Source organism: Mastomys coucha, unplaced genomic scaffold (assembly GCF_008632895.1).
Source record: "Mastomys coucha isolate ucsf_1 unplaced genomic scaffold, UCSF_Mcou_1 pScaffold11, whole genome shotgun sequence".
NCBI classification, from domain to species: Eukaryota; Metazoa; Chordata; class Mammalia; order Rodentia; family Muridae; genus Mastomys; species Mastomys coucha.
The window spans coordinates 29,685,522-29,704,215 of NW_022196893.1; the positions used below are offsets into that span (position 1 = coordinate 29,685,522).

Genomic DNA, 18,694 nt, shown 5'->3' on the forward strand with positions numbered 1-18,694 from the left:
TAACTTTGTTCTTGGGTAGACATTGTGTCAATCCAAGGCTAACTTCATAGTAACTTTGTTCTTGGGTAAGTCCTTGATAGCTCCAAGGTTGGCCACAGGCAGGAAAAGGGTCCTGGGTAAGCTATTAATATCATCGTCCCCAAGCAAGTCAGGACAGGGTACTAATTCCAAATGATTCCTGTAATTTGCTGTCATGGGGTGCTACATTCGTGGGATCAATAATCCTTGCCCTCCTTCCTGCCTGTGCTCATTTTATAAACCTGATTTTTGATGTCTCCCAAGGTCTCCATCCTAACCAGGCCACCTCAGACTTAAAAACTGGAGGTCTTCCAATTGGTCATCATCTGTAAGTCTTCAGAGGCAAAGACGCTCTTCTCTGTTTAATTCACCCCTCTACTCAGAGTAACCAGTGTATAACAAGCACAGCATGACTGAAACGTGTGTGGAGGATATGAAAACCAAGATGGATGAAGAGAGACTCCTGAATGGAAGGAGATGCATGCTCAGAAACACAGCAAATGTCTGCCTCTGGGGTCTCTTGTATTCTACCCAAGAGGACTGGGAGGGTATGGGACAAGAATGGAAAATCTGTCACACTGAGCAAGTCACATGGAGACTAAGTAGGGATGGAAGGATGATCATGAACCATGCGGGAGAGGAACACATAAGAAAAGTTAGGTCTGATGGAGACTTCCCCATAGCAGAATCTGTATAAACTGTCTCTGGCCCTGGGCTATGGAATCAGTGGTGAAGGGAAATGGAGGACCACAGTCTTAGCCACAAACGCTTTCCACACTTCCAGGCACTTCTACTTGCTGGTAATATGATTGTATCTCTGCCCTTCCCTATAACCAATAAAAAGCAGTATAAGGTCCAGGAACTACAACTAAGCCAGAAAAGAAATCAAATGTGCCCCAGGCAAGAGGAACCATTTGTTTATAAGAGTGGGGGCTAATGAGGAAGATGTCAGTTCCTAGAGACAGAACAACAGACAATACCACGGCGTTGAAAGAGGAAGAAGTGGGAAGACGGAAGTGTGGCTAATGCAGAAGCTTCCTGTCTGATTCTCCTTTCCAGGGATGGGTGAGGTGGCGGTGGAGGGGGTAGTTACTGAGGATCCTTCACATAGAGGCTGAGATCCAAATCAAATGCTGAACGGTGTTTACCACACACTTTTCTGGATTTCAAAGATATCCCAGAAATATTTGTTCATTCTATCAGGAAAAGTTAGTGTTTCTAAAACCAGACATCACCTTCTGGGGACTTCTGAAAATTGAGCCCACCTTCTGCTTCAGCACACTTTACCATCTGACACCGTAGTCTGAAAGTAGGTGGTACTGGATGAGAGGCTGGGGTTACCATTTGGAGTGAACTCCTGAAGGCCACAGTAAAATCATCATTGCTTCTTATACTAATATCCCCATTTTGTTCCATTTCATTTTCTAATTTAGGAAAGCTATACCAGGCAGAGGATGAGACAAAATCTTGGACTTTATATAAAAACTTTATATCCTATGTCTCAGTCAGGGTTTCTATTCCTGCACAAACATCATGACCAAGAAGCAAGTTGGGGAGGAAAGGGTTTATTCAGCTTACACTTCCATATGGCTGTTGATCACCAAAGGAAGTCAGGACAGAACTCATGCAGGGCAGGAACCTGGAGGCAGGAGCTGATGCGGAGGCCATGAAGGGATGTTCCTTACTGACTTGCTTCCCCTGGCTTGCTCAGCTTGCTTTTTTATAGAACCCAGGACTACCAGCCCAGGGACGGCATCACCCACAAGAGGCCCTCCCACCCTTGACCACTCATTGAGAAAATGCCTTACAGCTGGATCTCATGGAGGCATTTCCTCAAGGGAGGCTCCTTTCTCTGTGATAACTGCAGCTTGTGTCAAGTCAACACACAAAACCAGCCAGTACATCTTGACATCAAATACTTAATCTCAAAACATATACATTTCCCTTTGTTCATATTTTATGCCCCTTAGTGATATTTCATAGTAGTTTTCACATAGATTTGGTGTTTTTAACAAATTGAATCTTACTTAAACATGTGCCACTTTTTTTTTATGTGTATGATGTTTTGCCTGCATGTGTGCCTGTGCATCGTTTGTGTGCCTGATTCCTATGGGGGCCAGAAAAGAGCACCTGATCCCTTTGAACTAAAGCTACAGATGGTTGTGAGCCACCACGTGAGTGCTGGAAATCGGGCTCAGGTCCTCTGGAAGAGTAGCCAGTGCTCTTAACCTCTGAGCCATCTCTCCAGCACCATTAGCCACTTTATTTTATTATCATTATCATTATTATTATCATTATTATTATCACTATGTTTCCACTTTCCGTTTTCAGTCATTTATAAGGTAATACAGAGAACAGGAACTTCTTTGCAAATAAACATTCCACACAGCCACCTCAGCCATGTATAAAATACTGTATAGTTCATACTTCATTACAAATTTCAATGTTTGGGGATTTCTTGTACATAGTCAGATTGTTCCTAAAGATGATAGATAAGTGCTTTCTGTTCATTTGGCTTCCACAGGGGGAAAAATATCCAAGAAAAAAAAACTTGCTGTTGGATGAACTCGTGCATTAAATAATTATCTACAGCAGTACATTTCCCAGAGAGAATATACGGCCATTTTCTTGTTCCTGCTCACATCTCCAGCTCACATTTTCATTACTGCATTCAGTCAAGGAAGTCCCAAGCTGGAAAAGCAGAATGTAGGAGAAGCTTTATCTAAAGTTTCCTCCCTGGGCTGGGGATGCAGCTATGTGATGGAGAACTTGTCTAGCAGGCAGAAAGCCTTGTACCACAAAGAGAAAAATTAAAATCCTCCATGAAAGTCCTTGACAGACCCACAGGTTAAGTTATCAAAATATATGAGCTATAAATATTTCTCAAACAAATAAGGCACCAAAATGCAGACATTAAGCATAAAAGTGAGAACAGCGGTTACCTCTGGGAGTGAAGAGGCTTCTGGTTAGAAAGGAGCCTCCAAGGGCTGGAGAGATGACTCCGCAGTTAAGAGCATTGGCTGCTCTTCCGGTGGGCCTGGGTTCAATTCCCTGCTCCACCCTGTCTGTAACCCTAGACCTGGCGGATCCGATCCCTCTTTGGCATCTGCAGCCCATGCAGATATTCACGCAGGCAAAACACTTACAGTGCATTTTTTAAATTTAATACTTATTTGTTTGTTTGTTTTATGTATATGAGTACACTGTAGCTGTCTTCAGACACACCAGAAGAGGGCATCAGATCCCATTACAGATGGTTGTGAGCCACCACATTGCTGGGAGTTGAACTGCAAGAGCAGTCAGTGCTCTTAACTGCTGAGCCATCTCTCCAGCCCCACTTTTTAACTTTTTAAAGCCTTTATTACCTTCAAATTCTAGCTCATCCTTCACATGCTCTCCTGAAGTCACCTACTTTTTCTGTAGTCTCGGTGAACTCTGTAGCTCTTTGGGGCAGATTATGTTATACAGGTGCATGGTGTGCCAGAGTGGATCTGCAGGTAAGTCTTATACCTTGAATATTCAGTGATGACTAGCCTGGAATGGGACTCAAAAATATTAATTTTATCAATAAATATGATATTCCAAAATATATTGCCATCTACTGAATAGAAATAGATAATATCAGGAACACGTTCCCTTCTCATTTCGTAGAAGATTAAAATATAGTAGTATGGCTTAATCTCAACAGCTTTAAAGGAAAACTATATGCAAATTGTGCCACATCTACTTAATGAAATTGGAATTAAAAAAATGCTCACAATAAAATAATAAGTGAGACATCAGAATTCACATTGTATACATGCTAATTGTGCCTGTACAGAAAACATACACATAAAATCCTACCAGGAACTCTACTTCCAAATAATAATTGTTTTTACTTTCATGTGCTAGTAACACATGACTTTTTTTAATTTGGCACAGATTTTTTTATTTTCATTTTCATTTATTTTTTTTAATTTATTCTTCTCTCATACAATATATCCCAAGCACAGTTTCCCCTCTCTCCACTCCTCCCAGCCCACCTCCCTTCTCCCCCAGATCCACTCCTCCTCCATTTCCTTTCAGAAAAGATCAGGCCTCCCAGGCCATCTGCAGAACATGGCATGACAAGTTACACTAAGACCAGGCTCATGCCCTCACAATCAGGTCTGAGGCAACCCAGTAGGAGGAAAGGGGTCCCAAGAGCGGGTGAGTGAGTCAGAGACAGCCCCACCCCCGATGCTACGGTTGGTAGCTTGGAAATTGTGTAGGACACCCCACACATGCTTTTTTTACCATGATCTGAGGCTAGTGTTGAAAGACGTTTGGTCTGGCTATCTAACTCTCTTCATAAAAGATGACTTAGGACCATTCTCCACCAATACTTCATTTTTACCTCATATCTTCCAGCCACATTCTGGATTTAGATGACAGTTCACACAGCCTTCTGAAAGCTCATTTTGTGACTAGAGTATCTTCCAGAGCTCACCAGGAAGTGCATGCTCATGGTGACTTATGGTAAGGGCGCTGGGTTGATACTGTTGATGACTGACTGAGACCTTTGTTTGATTACATGTCCTTGTTACATTTTTCCAGGACGTTGACACAAGTCAGGTTACAGCCTCTGTGGTTCTGCTCATCTGCGTGTCTGCTAGTCAGGAATCTGTTAGTACCCCACATCTGAAGAGAGTTTCCATGGACTGATTTTTTCCAGGGCAACCTGTCCTGGCTCTGATCTTTTCCTTGGTGTCTTCTATTTACCTGTCTCAGTTATCCAAAGACAAAAGTCATAGCAGAGACGTCTAAAGTGAATTTGGCTCCATCACTTGCTAACTGCATGGTTCTGGGCAACAGACGTGACCTGACCTCGCATACATAGCTTCCTGACATATATAAACTGAGGATAATAATGACAACCACTTCCTAGGAGTCTTACTAAGTCTCTATTAGATAGTGCTATAAAAGCCTCAGCATCTAGGGCAAGAGAGAGACTCAGCAAAGGGTCATTTTAGCATTAGTATCTTGCTCTCTGGTATTAGGATAGATAGATCGATAGATAGATAGATAGATAGATAGATAGATAGATAGATAGGTAGGTAGGTAGGTAGGTAGGCAGGCAGGCAGGCAGGCAGGCAGGCAGGCAGGCAGGCAGGCAGGCAGATAGATAGATAGATAGATAGATAGATAGATAGATAGATAGATAGACAGATAGGTAATCATATTGATACTATAGATCAATATACATTGATTAATCAATTACATATAGACACATGTGTGTATGTGTGTGTTTATTAATCAATAAACATATTGATAAGTGTGTGTGTGTGCGTGTGTATCTGTATACACTCTCTCCATCCTTTGCTGAGGCTTTTATGAATGAGTTGGGATAAGAAATAGTAGCTGACTGCCGGGCGGTGGTGGTGCATGCCTTTAATCCCAGCACTTGGGAGGCAGAGGCAGGTGGATTTCTGAGTTCGAGGCCAGCCTGGTCTCCAGAGTGAGTTCCAGGACAGCCAGGACTACACAGAGAAACCTTGTCTCGAAAAACCAAAAAAAAAAAAAAGAAATAGTAGCTGACAAATGAGGTTGAGCCAGACCATGTGTCTCTAATTGAGAGGTCTGCATCTCAGTGAAAAAAGGACATCTGATAAAAAAAAAATGGTGGCCCCCATTTTTAAAGCATAAATGCTGTAAAGTAGTAAATACTTATTCTGCTAAGTCTTGTGTTGTTTTGTGCTTTGTGCCCACAGTCTTCGGAAAAAAACAACAGGTAGGTCGTAAGAATGCCATAAATATTTATTGGGTTAATTAATGTTACAATATAGGTTATACAAAAACATAACTTAACACTTAAAAACAACATAGAGATCATTTATCCTTTAAACTCACACATAACATTTCAGAATATGTGCTAAAATTAAAACAAACTTTTGGGCACAAGTTGGATATTTTTCTATCACTATTATCATAAACTATAAATGAAACAGTGGTGTTCCTCCCCTATGCAGAAAATACCCTACCCTGTGTCTCCCTCGAGCTGCTCAGAGAAGCCAAGGCCTCCGTCTCTGTAGTGTAACCGCCTTCTCGTCACCTTTTTCTCACCCAGAGCTCTGTGTTCTGCCCTCTGCATACTTGCACAGTGCTCCCAGGAAGAAAGCGCCCCATCTGTTACTAGGAAGCCCGGCTCCCCCACTGCAGGGCTCCTCCTCCTCACACAGATAGATCTTCCTCATGGGGCAGAGACTCTGACCTACAGGAAGTTGGATTTCCAGTTCACACCATTCAGCCACACGTTGTTGACTCCGTGATTCTGAAGAAACCTGACGTAGTTTATTTTTCTGTTACCCTATCAAATTAAATAGAACAGGTTATCTTCAGAATTCTGTAGTCATTTCCTCTACATTTCCCTGATAGAAGACAACCAGACTGGGCTCCTGACCCACGCCAGACTGTTAACACAGCCCTGTGGACTCACCCATACCAATCCATGCCAGAAGTGCGGGAGCGGGTCAGAGCACACCTCACAGTTCCTCTTAAAAGGCTCATTCTGAGAACTGATTTGTCACTGACCAAGTTAATGTGTGCTTTGTGAGGCATAAAGTATTTGATAAATACTGGCTTTAATTGTAGCTTTTTAATTTATTTACTGTGTGTATGTGTGTCTGTATGTGTGCCTATGTGTGTAGGTGTCTGTCTGTGTATCTCTGTTAGTGTGTGCTTTGTGAGGCATAAAGTATTTGACAAATACTGGTTTTAATTGTGGCTCTTAATTTACTGTGTGTATAGGTGTCTGTATGTGTGCCTATGTGTGTGTATCTCTCCATCTATCTCTGTGTGTGTGTGTATATATATATATATATATACATATATATATATATATATATATATCAATCAGTGTGGGCCTCTGTGCATATATGTGTCTGTGTGTTTGTATGTATATGTGTTTGTATGTACCTCTGGCTGCTGTATGTATCTGTGTGTATGTATATGTGTTTGTATGTACCTCTGGCTACATGTGTCTATGTGTGTATGTGTATGTGTGCCTCTGTGTGAATCTCCTTATCCATTTATCTATCCATCTATCTGCCTGTCTGTCTATGTGCCCTTCTGTGTGTATATATCTGTGTGTGTATGTATGTATATGTGTGTGTGTATGTATGTGTGTGTAAATGTTCATACTGCAGCACTGGTGTGAAGGTTAGAGAATACTTGTGGGAGTCCATTCTCTCCTTCTACCATGACAATTCTGGGGAGTAAAACCGGAAGCCCCCCTACCTACTGAGCCATCTCACTGGCCTCCCATCCTGTCTTGCTGGTCCTCCCAGAGCTCAGACATAGCTGGTTACTGCACTAAACGATGGTCCCTTGAGAGCTAGTGTCCCCTAGAACCAAGGCACAGAAGCAACTACTCCAGCTGGCACCCGTTCCACCTCTGCTCCAAGAAGGAGCTTCAGGAGGGATGCCACCCTGCTCCATAAAGGGCAGTAGTGTCTGCAGCAGAGGGCAGCAGCACACACAACAGGGACCTCGGGCTTCCGAGAGCCCATCTGGGGCTGGGGAAGGCTGTGATGTGGAAGCTTCATGAGAGAGAAGCAGGAGGTCCTGGGAGCTGGCTGCTGGCTGAAGAACTGTGTCCCAGGGTAAAGACAACCAGGAGAGCAGCAGTGGGCTCCTCCGAGCTGGAAGAACAGGTCAGCCCACCCCACCACTGTGTCTGAATATCTAGAGTTCATCTGGTCCAGTATTGCTCTCCGCTCAGAGCAGCCCAGTAGACAGAGAAGGCAGTGTCCCATATGCCTCCAGTTCCTGTACTTTTCTATAAGAGTCCAGTGGATGAGGCCTGTGTCAACAAACCTGTGGAGGCCAGAGATGGAAACTCCATCCCTTCACTCTGCCCATGTCCTAATTCTGTAAACAACAGTGGTTGTTCCCAGCACAGGTGGGTGCTCAGTCTTCTATCACCGCACCCCAGGTAGAAGTCTCAGTCTATAGCTCAGCATGTGTAGACTTAAGTCTAGTCCCAGCTTTTATGAGCCTCTTGATCAGCTGAGGGCAGCTTTTGTGGTCTTCCATTGGATGAACGTTTATTTCTACATACCTATTATCCTTCATATGGTCTTCACGTTTAACCTTTCTCACATCCTAAATCATAACAATCAACAAACAAACCCTAACCACTGTTTTTAAAGATTTTTAAACTCTCTCTCTCTCTCTCTCTCTCTGTGTGTGTGTGTGTGTGTGTGTGTGTGTGTGTGTGTGTGTGCACGCACACGCGTGCATTCATGCAACTGCCTGGAACTCAAGCTCTAAGGGATCCAATATTTCTAAGGGTCACAGAAATATTGGATCCCTTGGAGCTGGAGTTCTTGGCAGTTGTGAGGCACCCTACATGGGTGCTCTGAGCCTACCTCAGCTCCTCTGCAAGACTTTTGCCCTCAACTCCTGAGCTGGCTCTCCAGCCCCAAATCCTCATTGCTTTACACAAACGCTCCCTCGTCCATTCTCACCTTTCCTGTACTTGTTCAAATTCATCGCCAAAGTGAACGTGTCCATTTTAAATATGCTCCTGGTCACCTCCCTTTTCACGTTTCAAACTTCAAGGTTTCTTTGAGTTGTGATTCTGTTGCGTGTAATATTGGTTGCCCTTTATTTCATATTATCTGAACCTTTATGAATCCTGCATATTAATCATGTCTTACCGAAGTTATTGATAAAATATGGGGCAGGTGCGAGGTCTATAACACCTTCTGCATTTTCTATGTAACTTTCCTAAAATTAATATGTCCTTTTCCAGAGCTTTCTCTGACCTACTTCACTACTGTCTCAGTAAATGACATTATGTAAGGTTTCTCATAGCAAGCATTACAAACCCTCTTGGTGATTCTTTGGTGGGGGATTGAGACAGGGTTTCTTTGTGTAGCCTTGGCTGTCCTGGAAGTTACTCTGTTGTCCAGGCTGGCCTTGAACTCAGAGATCCTCCTGCCTTTTCCTCCTTAGTGCTGGAATTAAAGGTGTGTGCCACCATCACCACCAAGCTTCTTGATGATTCTTTATTTAATGTATGAGTGCTCTGTTGCATATATATACATATATATACATATGTATACATATGCATACATATGTATACATATACACATATATGTGTATATATACATATATACATACATACATACATACATATACATACACATCCACCTGCCTAAGAGGGCATCAGATTTCCCTATAGAGGGTTGTGAGCCACCATGTGGTTGCTGGGAATTGAACTCATGACCTCTGGAAGAACAGCCAATGCTCTTAGCCACTGAGCCATCTCTCCAGCCCTCTCTTGATGATTCTTTAAGAGACAACTATTCTATAAAATATGTATTTAAGAACATCACCAGGAGGGCCAGGTATAGTGGCATCCAGGAGGCAAAGGCAGGTGGATCTCTGTGACTTTGAAGCTGGACTGTATACATGGTGAGTTTGGGACCAGCCAAAGTTACAAAGTGATACACTATCTCAAAAGATCAAAAAGAAAAAAGAAAAACAAAAAGAAAGGAAAGGATAAAGATAAAGAATTTCTCCAGGACTAACACGGTGCTGCACATTTGTAACCCCAGCCCTTGGGAGGCTGAGACAGGAGGACCATGAGTCTAAGTCTAGCCTGCACTATGGAGTAAGTTCCAGGCAGTCCTGAGCTACATAGCTAGACCAAGTCTCAAAACAGCCACTGTGTGTCTGTAAATGTTGCTCAGTGGTTAAGAGCAACTGTTGCTCTTGCAGTGGACCTGGCTTCAATTCCTAACACCCACTTAAGGCTTCCCAAGAATCTGTAACTCCGGGCTGGAGAGATGGCTCAGTGGTTAAGAGCAGACTGTTCTTCTAGAGGTCCTGAGTTCAATTCCCAGCAACCACATGGTGGCTCACAACCATCTGTAATGGGATCTGACGCCCTCTTCTGATGTGTCTGAAGACAGTAACAGTGTACACTCACATAGATGAAAATAAATAAATCTTTTTTTTAAAAAAAAGGATCCATAACTCCAGTTCCAAGGGGTTTCTATGACCCTTCTGACCTCAGTGAGCACTAGGCACACACAAGGCAAACATACATACATGCATACATACATACATGCATACATACATACATACACACATACACACATACATATATACATACAAAATAATCAGGCATGTATATAAAAACTTTTAAAACAGCAACATTAAAAATATGATAATCTCACCAAGGACCAACAGTTACTAGTTGGTGAAGGCACTGATTAGTAACTTTTTTATCTAAAGCGATGATTCTCAACCTTCCTGATACTGCAACCCTTTAACACAGTTCCTCGTGTTGTGGTAACCCCCAACCATAAAATTATTTTCGTTACTACTTCCAAACTGTAATTTTGCTTCTGTTGTGGGTTGTAGTGTAACATCTGTGCTTCCTGATGGTCTTAGGCGATCCTGGGAAAGGGTTGTCCAGCCTGAGCCCACAGGTTGAGAGCCACTAACCTAAAGCATTGCTTCAGGGTACAGACTAGAGGAGCCTGGGACCAGTTCTCTGGTTCCTCCATTTTCCTAGTCTGTTTCAACTCTCTGGCAAATCAAGTGTCTATTCAAGTCCCTTCCTGGATCCTTTAGAAGCCATTACTACATAGAAGGTAAAATGAGAAATATGTTCAGATACATAGAAAAGTGTCCCATGAGCTCTGTCGCTTTACCCCCATGAGATCTGCACATGTGTCTGCATGATGTAAGTCAACAGCACAAAAGATAGGGTGGGACAGGCACACAAAAGCCATGTGCTCCTGCTGACATCTGTTTTTAACCTCAAAATTATTGCACCCATATCAAATTTGATTTACTAGTTTCCTCTTCCCACCTCTCTCTCTCTCTCTCTCTCTCTCTCTCTCTCTCTCTCTCTCTCTCTCTCTCTCTCTCTTTCTCTCTCTCTCTCTCTCTCTGGCTTTTGTCTCTATTCTCAACCTTAGTTCTGTCTCTAACTTTGAATGGCAGAATTCCAATATTTCCTTAGTCAGGAGAGGTCTTTTATCACATTTAAATGCCTTTTTCTGCCAGGCATAGAGGTGTGATGCCTGTAATCCCAGCATTTGAAAAGCTAAGACATAAGAATCCCCAGAAATCTAGTTCCAGCCTGAGCCACATGCAAACTGTTGGGTATTGGTCCCTCTTAAACTAACAAGAGTCAGTAAAGCCTGCCTCCCCTACTCGCTAAGATATGTAAACAATAAGCCAAGCATCGAGTGTGCCCTAGTAGACCATTGCTCACTAACGGCCGTCTCCCTCTCTTCTGGGCCCAGCTCTCCATGAATGATGAGAGTGAGAACCAGACCACCTGGCTGACCCTCGTGGGCTTCGGGAAACTGGAACACCTGGGCTTCCTCCCCTTTGCTCTCTTTCTAGCCATCTATGTGGCAACGGTTGGTGGCAATATCCTCATTGTGCTTGCTGTGGCCTCCAGTCGGACCCTCCACACACCCATGTACTTCTTTCTCTGCCATTTCTCCCTGCTGGAGATTAGTTATACATCCAACATCGTGCCTCGGCTGTTACAGAGCTTCCTGGAAGGTGGGGACATCATCTCATTGGTCGGCTGCCTCGCCCAGTTCTACGTGTTTGCCTCACTGGCTGCAGCGGAGTGTCTCATGCTCTCGGCCATGTCCTATGACCGTTACTTGGCCATTTGCCATCCCCTCCATTACCCGGTTCTCATGAGCACCTGGTGCTGCGGCTGCCTAGCCACGGGTGCTTGGTTCAGCGGCTTCTTCTTCTCTGCCTGCACTCTGGCCTTGGCAGCCCCTCTGTCCCTCTGTCCCGGCCGCAGGGTGATTGATCACTACTTCTGTGACTTTGCTCCGGTTGTAGGGCTGTTCTGTGGAGAGGTGTGGGTCATGTGGGGGGCTGGCGTGAGCATCTCGGGTTGCCTCACGCTTGCGCCCTTCCTGTTGATTGTCACGTCCTACCTCTTCATCCTGAAGGTGGTGCTGAGAATCCCTTCAGGCCCGGGAGACAGAAAGCGTTCTCCACCTGCTCCTCCCACCTCAGTGTGGTTGCCGTGTTTTACGGCACTCTCATTGTGGTCTACGTGGCCCCGACAGACCACATGCCCACCCTGCTCCGGAAGGCCTTCTCCGTCCTCTACACAGTACTCACCCCCATGGTCAACCCCATCATCTATAGTCTCAAGAATCAAGAGGTAAAATGGGCTCTGCATAGGCTCTGGAGGCAGCTCCTCTGAGGACACGACCGCTGTGGTGTACAGGGCAGCTATAACTTCTTTGATTTTTACCTTAGCCCCTTCCTCAAAGTCAGATGGAGAAAGAAGGCCGTTGTGTTGAAAAGACGAGACAATGGATTGAAAGCAAATACCTAACCACAAGAGGTAACTTCAGTTTTCCGTCGCGATTGGGTAGAGATCAAAATCGTGTGTCTCAGACAGGGCCTAAGCACTGTGGACACTTCATAAACATTCATTTTGGATGAATTAATACTAAAATGAATGCAGGAAGGAGCTGAGTGGCAACCCCAGGTGGGGAATATTTACAGTTTCTTTATTATTTTGTTTTATGTATGTATGTTTTGCCTGCATGTACATCTGTGCACCGCATGCATGCCTCTCGCCTGGCACCATGGAGACCAGAGGATTGTGTTGGATTCCTTAGAACTGGATTTATAGACAGCTATGAGCTGCCATTGTGAGACCAAACCAGGAAAAATAGACCTTACACATTAAAGGTTCTAGTTGCAGTTAAGACTATGGTGGGTGCCAGCAGTGGTGGTGCACGCCTTTAATCCCAGCACTTGGGAGGCAGAGGCAGGCGGATTTCTGAGTTCGAGGCCAGCCTGGTCTACAGAGTGAGTTCCAAGACAGCCAAGGCTACACAGAGAAACCCTGTCTTGAAAAACAACAACAACAATAACAATCAAACAAACAAAACCAAAACACACACACACACACACACACACACACACAAAGGAATAAGTTTCTGTTCGCCCTATGTTTGTTTGATGTGCCTGATCACCCGGATGTGCTTGATCCCGTGTGGGTGGGAGGTCGTGGGCAGGAGCTAGTCAGAGCGTATAGGCCTGCCCCTGACTGGACCTGATGGGAAGTGCCTTATGGGTGTTTCTTTATAAACTTCGACAAAATGTGGCTCATTACCATCTCCTGCAAACCCTGGAATAGTCCAGGCCAGAGCCCACCACCTGGCCAGTATTTAATTAAAGCTTGCTTCAAATTTGGCTCAAAAATTGTGGAATTGCTCTTTCATGATTCTCAGGTTTAACACCTTGTAAGTGCTGAGAACTGAACTCAGGTCCTCTGGAAGGGCAGCCAGCAGTCTTAACCAGTGAGCCATCTCTCCATCTCTGCAGACTCTTAGGCCAAGGCTGCCTGGTCTAAGGTTGGAAGCAAAGGAAAGGGGGGCTAATATTGTGAGCCAGAATTAAGACAGGGCTTCCTGCCAAGCTTCAAGTGCTATCTCAGAAACGAACGACTAAAGCTCTGAGCCCTAAGTCCCTGGTGGTGCTAGCCCGAGCAGCTGCAGACAGACAGACAGAGGTTTGCCTTGGAAAGCAAAGGTCAGTTAGGAGACTCAAAAGTTCAAACCGCTCAAGCCTAGAGCCCGGGAGACCAATTAGGCCACTGCTGGGTGAGCTCCAGTTAGTCCCTGTAATTAGTGTTGAGCCAATAAACAGAGCAGAAAGGAAGGGAGGAGGCAGTTACATGGGAAAAGAAGGATAAGTTACACCCGGTAAGATAACCTTCACTCTCAGAAACAGCTCTGCCTCTGCCAGGGATTCTTTGAAGGCTTTGAAGCAAAAGCTAAGGGAAGTAGCAAGTGCTCTTCACCCCACAGGTTTGGACAGACTGGACAACTGCATCTCCTTAAAAACAAAAAACCAAAACAGTCTCCCAGGCGGTGGTGGCGCACACCTTTAATCCCAGCACTTGGGAGGTAGAGGCAGGTGGATCTCTGAGTTTGAAGCCAGCCTGGTCTACAGAGTGAGTTCCAGGACAGCCAGGGCTACACAGAGAAACCCTGTCTCATGAAGGAAACAGACAAAAGAGCCTGAGGCATGTCTTAGGGACAGAACAGGTGCTGAGCATGTGTGGACCCCTCAGTTAAACCCCCAACACAAAAACATTTCTAGCTTTTTACTTGAACTATATCAATGAGTGTTTTTTGTTCCAGAGTATGATACACGATCCACCAGTGTTGGTTGGAAAGATCTGAAGTATTTGTTGTCTCTGAGGAACTGGGGTATAGCTGGATGGCTGTGCCTGCTAATCCCATGCAAGGCCCTGGCTTCAAAGCCCAGTACTAAAAAGCTCACCACAGATAAAGACTTCTGAGCAGTCAGACCTACAGACTGCGGCTGTCTAAACAGGGGACCCAGCCCAGAGGGTTGCCCTTAATAAATGCCACGACTGATTCTCTCTGTGGGAAGAGAGCACCGTGCCCTGGGGTGAGGGGGTTTCAGTAGCAAAGGCAAGCAGGCAAAGTGAGGAATACAGATGTTCACAGATGTGGACACATAGAATGGAAGGAGGAAGAAATGTATGAGAAAGGGCAAATGGGAGTGTCTGAGGGTATCTAAAGGCATCTAAAGGTGTCTGAGGTCGTCTGAAGGCATCTGAGGGTGTCTGAGCACATAGAGAATCTAGGACAGACAACCCTGCCAGGGTAGAACAGAGGAAAATAATGGAAATTGCTCCATCCAGAAGATTGGTTGGGAAGTGGGTCAGACCTAAGCTGAATAGAAGTATTTGGAAATACCCAAAATATCTCTGTTAAGACAGAAAATGTCATTCAATGGTAGAGAGTTGCTTAGTATGCACAAAAAAAACAAACAAAACAAACAAATAAAACAAAACGTTTGTGGTATTTATTCTTTGTATTAATGTCAAAAGGGAAATGTTGGGTGGTGGTGGCACATAAATCTAATCCCATCACTCAGCACCCAGCAGCCAGAGACAGGCTGATCTCTGTGAGTTCTAGGCCAGCCTGGTCTACATAATGAATTCCAGGACACCTTGCAACATATATAGTAAGACCCTATCTCAAAAAAGGTAAAATCCTGTGTTATGTGTGAGTGTCCTAGTGTGATGGTTTGCATATGCTTGACCCAGGGAGTGGTACTATTAAGAGGTACAGCCCTGTTGAGGTGGTGTGTCACTGTGGGTGTGGGCTTTAAGACCCTCACCCTAGCTGCCTAGAAGTCAGTATTCTGCTAGCAGCCTTCAGATGAAGATGTAGAACTCTCAGCTCCTCCTGCACCATGCTTGCCCGGATGCTGCCATGCTCCCGCCTTGATGATAATAGATTGAATCTCTGAATCTGTAAGCCAGCCCCAATTAAATGTTATCTTTATAAGAGTTGCCTTGTCATGGTGACTGTTCACAGCAGTAAAACCCTAACTAAGATAACTGGAAAGAGGACAGGGATAGTGTAAAAGGAGCAAAGGAGACCATGGGACAAAAGGTGCAGTGTCCTCCTCAGGGTGTAACCTCACACGCTGGACTCTTTCTACCCCATGTAAATATCACTGAGAGTCCAGCAGGCTCAGGAGACATCGACATCAATAGCCTCAGAAGCCCGGGTCCCAGGCTCAGAGCAAAGCACATGGCTCCTGTCAGCCACATAAATAAGAAACAGACTTAAACCTCTTCCTCTGCTCTACCTGGCTTAGATCATCTAGTAAATGTTAACTCCTTCCTGCCCACGACTTCCTTCCAAGATTGCCTGGAGACTCAGTCAGAGAGTCACGTGGGGCCTTTCCTTGACTGGGTCCTTGCAGCATGGAAACATAGTGTACATTCATCCTCTCCTGCCACTCAGAATGAACTTAATGAGGTGACACCAGGAAAATGACGGGTCACCAGAAACCAGACCTAACTAGAGGTCAAATCACAGAACCAAGGGTCAGAAAGGAAAAGTAAAGGTGTAAAAAAGAAGGTGTACAGGAAACAGAGAACACGGACACATACAACAGGGACACAGAGCAGGGACACACAAAACAGGGACACAGAACAGGGACACAGAACAGGAACACAGAACAGGGACACACAAAATAGGGACACACAGAACAGGGACACAGAACAGGAACACAGAACAGGGACACACAAAATAGGGACACACAGAGCAGGGACACACAAAACAGGGACACAGAGCAGGGACACAGAACAGGGACACAGCAGGGACACACAAAACAGGGACACAGAGCAGGGACACACAAAACAGGGACACAGAGCAGGGACACACAAAACAGGGACACAGAGCAGGGACACACAAAACAGGGACACAGAGCAGGGACACAGAACAGGGACACAGAGCAGGGACACAGAACAGGGACATAGAACAGGGATACAGAGCAGGGACACAGAGCAGAGACACACATCAGGAACACACAGAGCAGGGACACAGAACAGGGATATAGAACAGGGATACAGAACAGGGACACACAGCAGGGATACATAGCAGGGACACAGAACAGGAACACACAGAGGAGAGACAGGGATGGTGAATGAGAGCAGAGAAATGTAGAGAAACGGAAACACACAGGAAAAGACAGTACAAGAGGGAAGGTTCAGAAATCTCGATTCTTCTACTTGAACCATGTTTGTTTTTCTCATGAAAAGGAAGCAATTAGGGTTTTAATGGAATGTGTTAGAAATTTTGTGGGAGGAGGGGGGACTGGTGAAATGGTTCAACAGGTTCAACCTGCTGCCAAGCCTGAAGACCCGAGTTCAAGCACAGGGACCCACAAGGCAAAAGGAGAGAACTGACTCATCAAACACACACACACATACACACACACACACACACACACACATGCGCGCACACACACACATCACACATACACATGCACACACACATACATACACACCCACACACACACATTCATATCACATGCACACACATGCACATACACAACAAACACACATGCACACACAAGCACACATACACACATATACATATCCACACACATACACACGCATGCACACACATGCACACACACATCACACATTCATACCACATGCACACACACATCACACATTCATACCACATGCACACACATGCACATACACACACAACAAACACAAGCATACACATACGCACACAAGCACACTCATACACAAATTAAATTTTAATAAAGTTTTTTAAGATTTACTTATCTACACATGAGTGCTCTATTCGCACGTGTGCCTATATAACAGAAGAGGGCATCAGATCCCGTTACAGATGGTTGTGAGCCACCATGTGGTTGCTGGGAATTGAACTCAGGACCTCTGGAAGAATAGTCGGTGCCCTGAAGAACAGCCGGTGCTCTTAATTACTGAGCTATCTCTCCAGCCCATGTAATAATTATTTTTGTTCTCATTTTTGTTTTGTTTGTAGGTTTGTTTGTTTCTAAGCAAGGTTTCTCTGTGTAGCCCAGGCTGTCCTGGAACTTGCTTTGTAGACCAGGCTGGCCTTGAACTCACAGAGATTCACCTGCCTCTGCCTCTCGAGTGCTGGTATCAAAGGTGTGCATCACAAGACTGGGCTCCATATGATAAAGTTTTAACTGTGTTTCTTTCTGTGATCGATAAAGACTACCACTAGGACTTCCGCTCACTTAGCATTCTGAGTTCCTCCTCGGAACAACACACAATTATCAGTGGCTGAAAAGATGCGGGATGGAAACATTTAAAAGACTCACAAAATGGCTCAAAAAAAGATAAACATCTCCATGGGCCACAGAGGAAGAGATATTTCATGAACACCATGGGTATGCAGGAGCTCTGGCATGCTGGGTTCTAGGACTGAGCAAGTAAAGGTGGTTACAAGGTCAGCTCCTTCAGTTCACAGACACTAAAGTGGTCCACCTGCATCAAGGATGGGAGCCAGGACCTTCCAGAAGTGGAAGGTGGAGAGAGAGGTCATTTACAAACTGCTGTGTGTGACACGAGTAGATGGAGGGAGGCAGGGAGGACAGACGGCTTTACCATCAGGAGCTGACCCAGTGAGCGCACCTCTGGATCTCAGCCAGGGCTGAAGGAGCCTCAGTCACTGCCAACAAAAGGTCCAGTTAGGGGACTCTAGGAAGATGAACGACAGATGGGAAGTGTGGGAAGACAGGGAGACCTGGGAGGAGGGGAAAGGAAGGGATAGGGAGGGAAAAGAGAGAAAATTGCTCCCTCAATCAACCTGTGTAAGTACATGAAAACAAGCCTGCTTCTAAACTGGCATGTGTCTCAGTGCGTAGCACTTGCCTGATGTGCACAGGTCCTGAGTTTAATTTTCAGCATGGGAGGGGACCAAGCAAATTACAGAAAGTAGCTGGAGCAGTTATGGTGGTACATGCCTGTAATCCCAGCACTCGAATAAAAACAGGAGTGCTACAAGTCCAAAGCCAGCCTGACCTAAAAACTCCAGGCAACCAGGGCTATTCAGAGAGACTTTGTCCTCTAAAACAAAAGCAGGTGAGTGGAGAGATGACTCAGCAGTTAGGAGCACCGGGGCCAGTTTCTAGCAGACACAAGGTAGCTAACACGTGGCTGTTAACTCCAGCTCCAGAGGGTCCAATGTTCTCGTCTCACCTCCCCCTGCACTTCACTCATGTGGTACAAAGACATACATTCAGGTGAAACACCCATATACATAAAAATAATACTTTTTAAACGACAGATAAATAATTTGGGGGG

General features: G+C 45.0%; 1 protein-coding gene and 1 pseudogene across 2 annotated transcripts in view; one reads left to right on the plus strand and one right to left on the minus strand.

Moving 5' to 3' along the window:
• Window positions 1-8,529, minus strand: part of Lalba (lactalbumin alpha) — an 11,813-nt gene extending 3,284 nt beyond the window's left edge. Inside the window, exon 1 of the mRNA XM_031357636.1 lies at window positions 8,505-8,529. Within this exon, the coding sequence (XP_031213496.1) occupies window positions 8,505-8,529 (25 nt within the window). The remainder of the gene's footprint in view (window positions 1-8,504) is intronic.
• Window positions 8,530-11,254: 2,725 nt separating this feature from the next.
• Window positions 11,255-12,362, plus strand: LOC116082006 (annotated as a pseudogene). The gene has a single exon (XR_004115134.1). The product of XR_004115134.1 is annotated as an olfactory receptor 11A1-like (transcript).
• The last annotated feature ends 6,332 nt before the right edge of the window (window positions 12,363-18,694 follow it).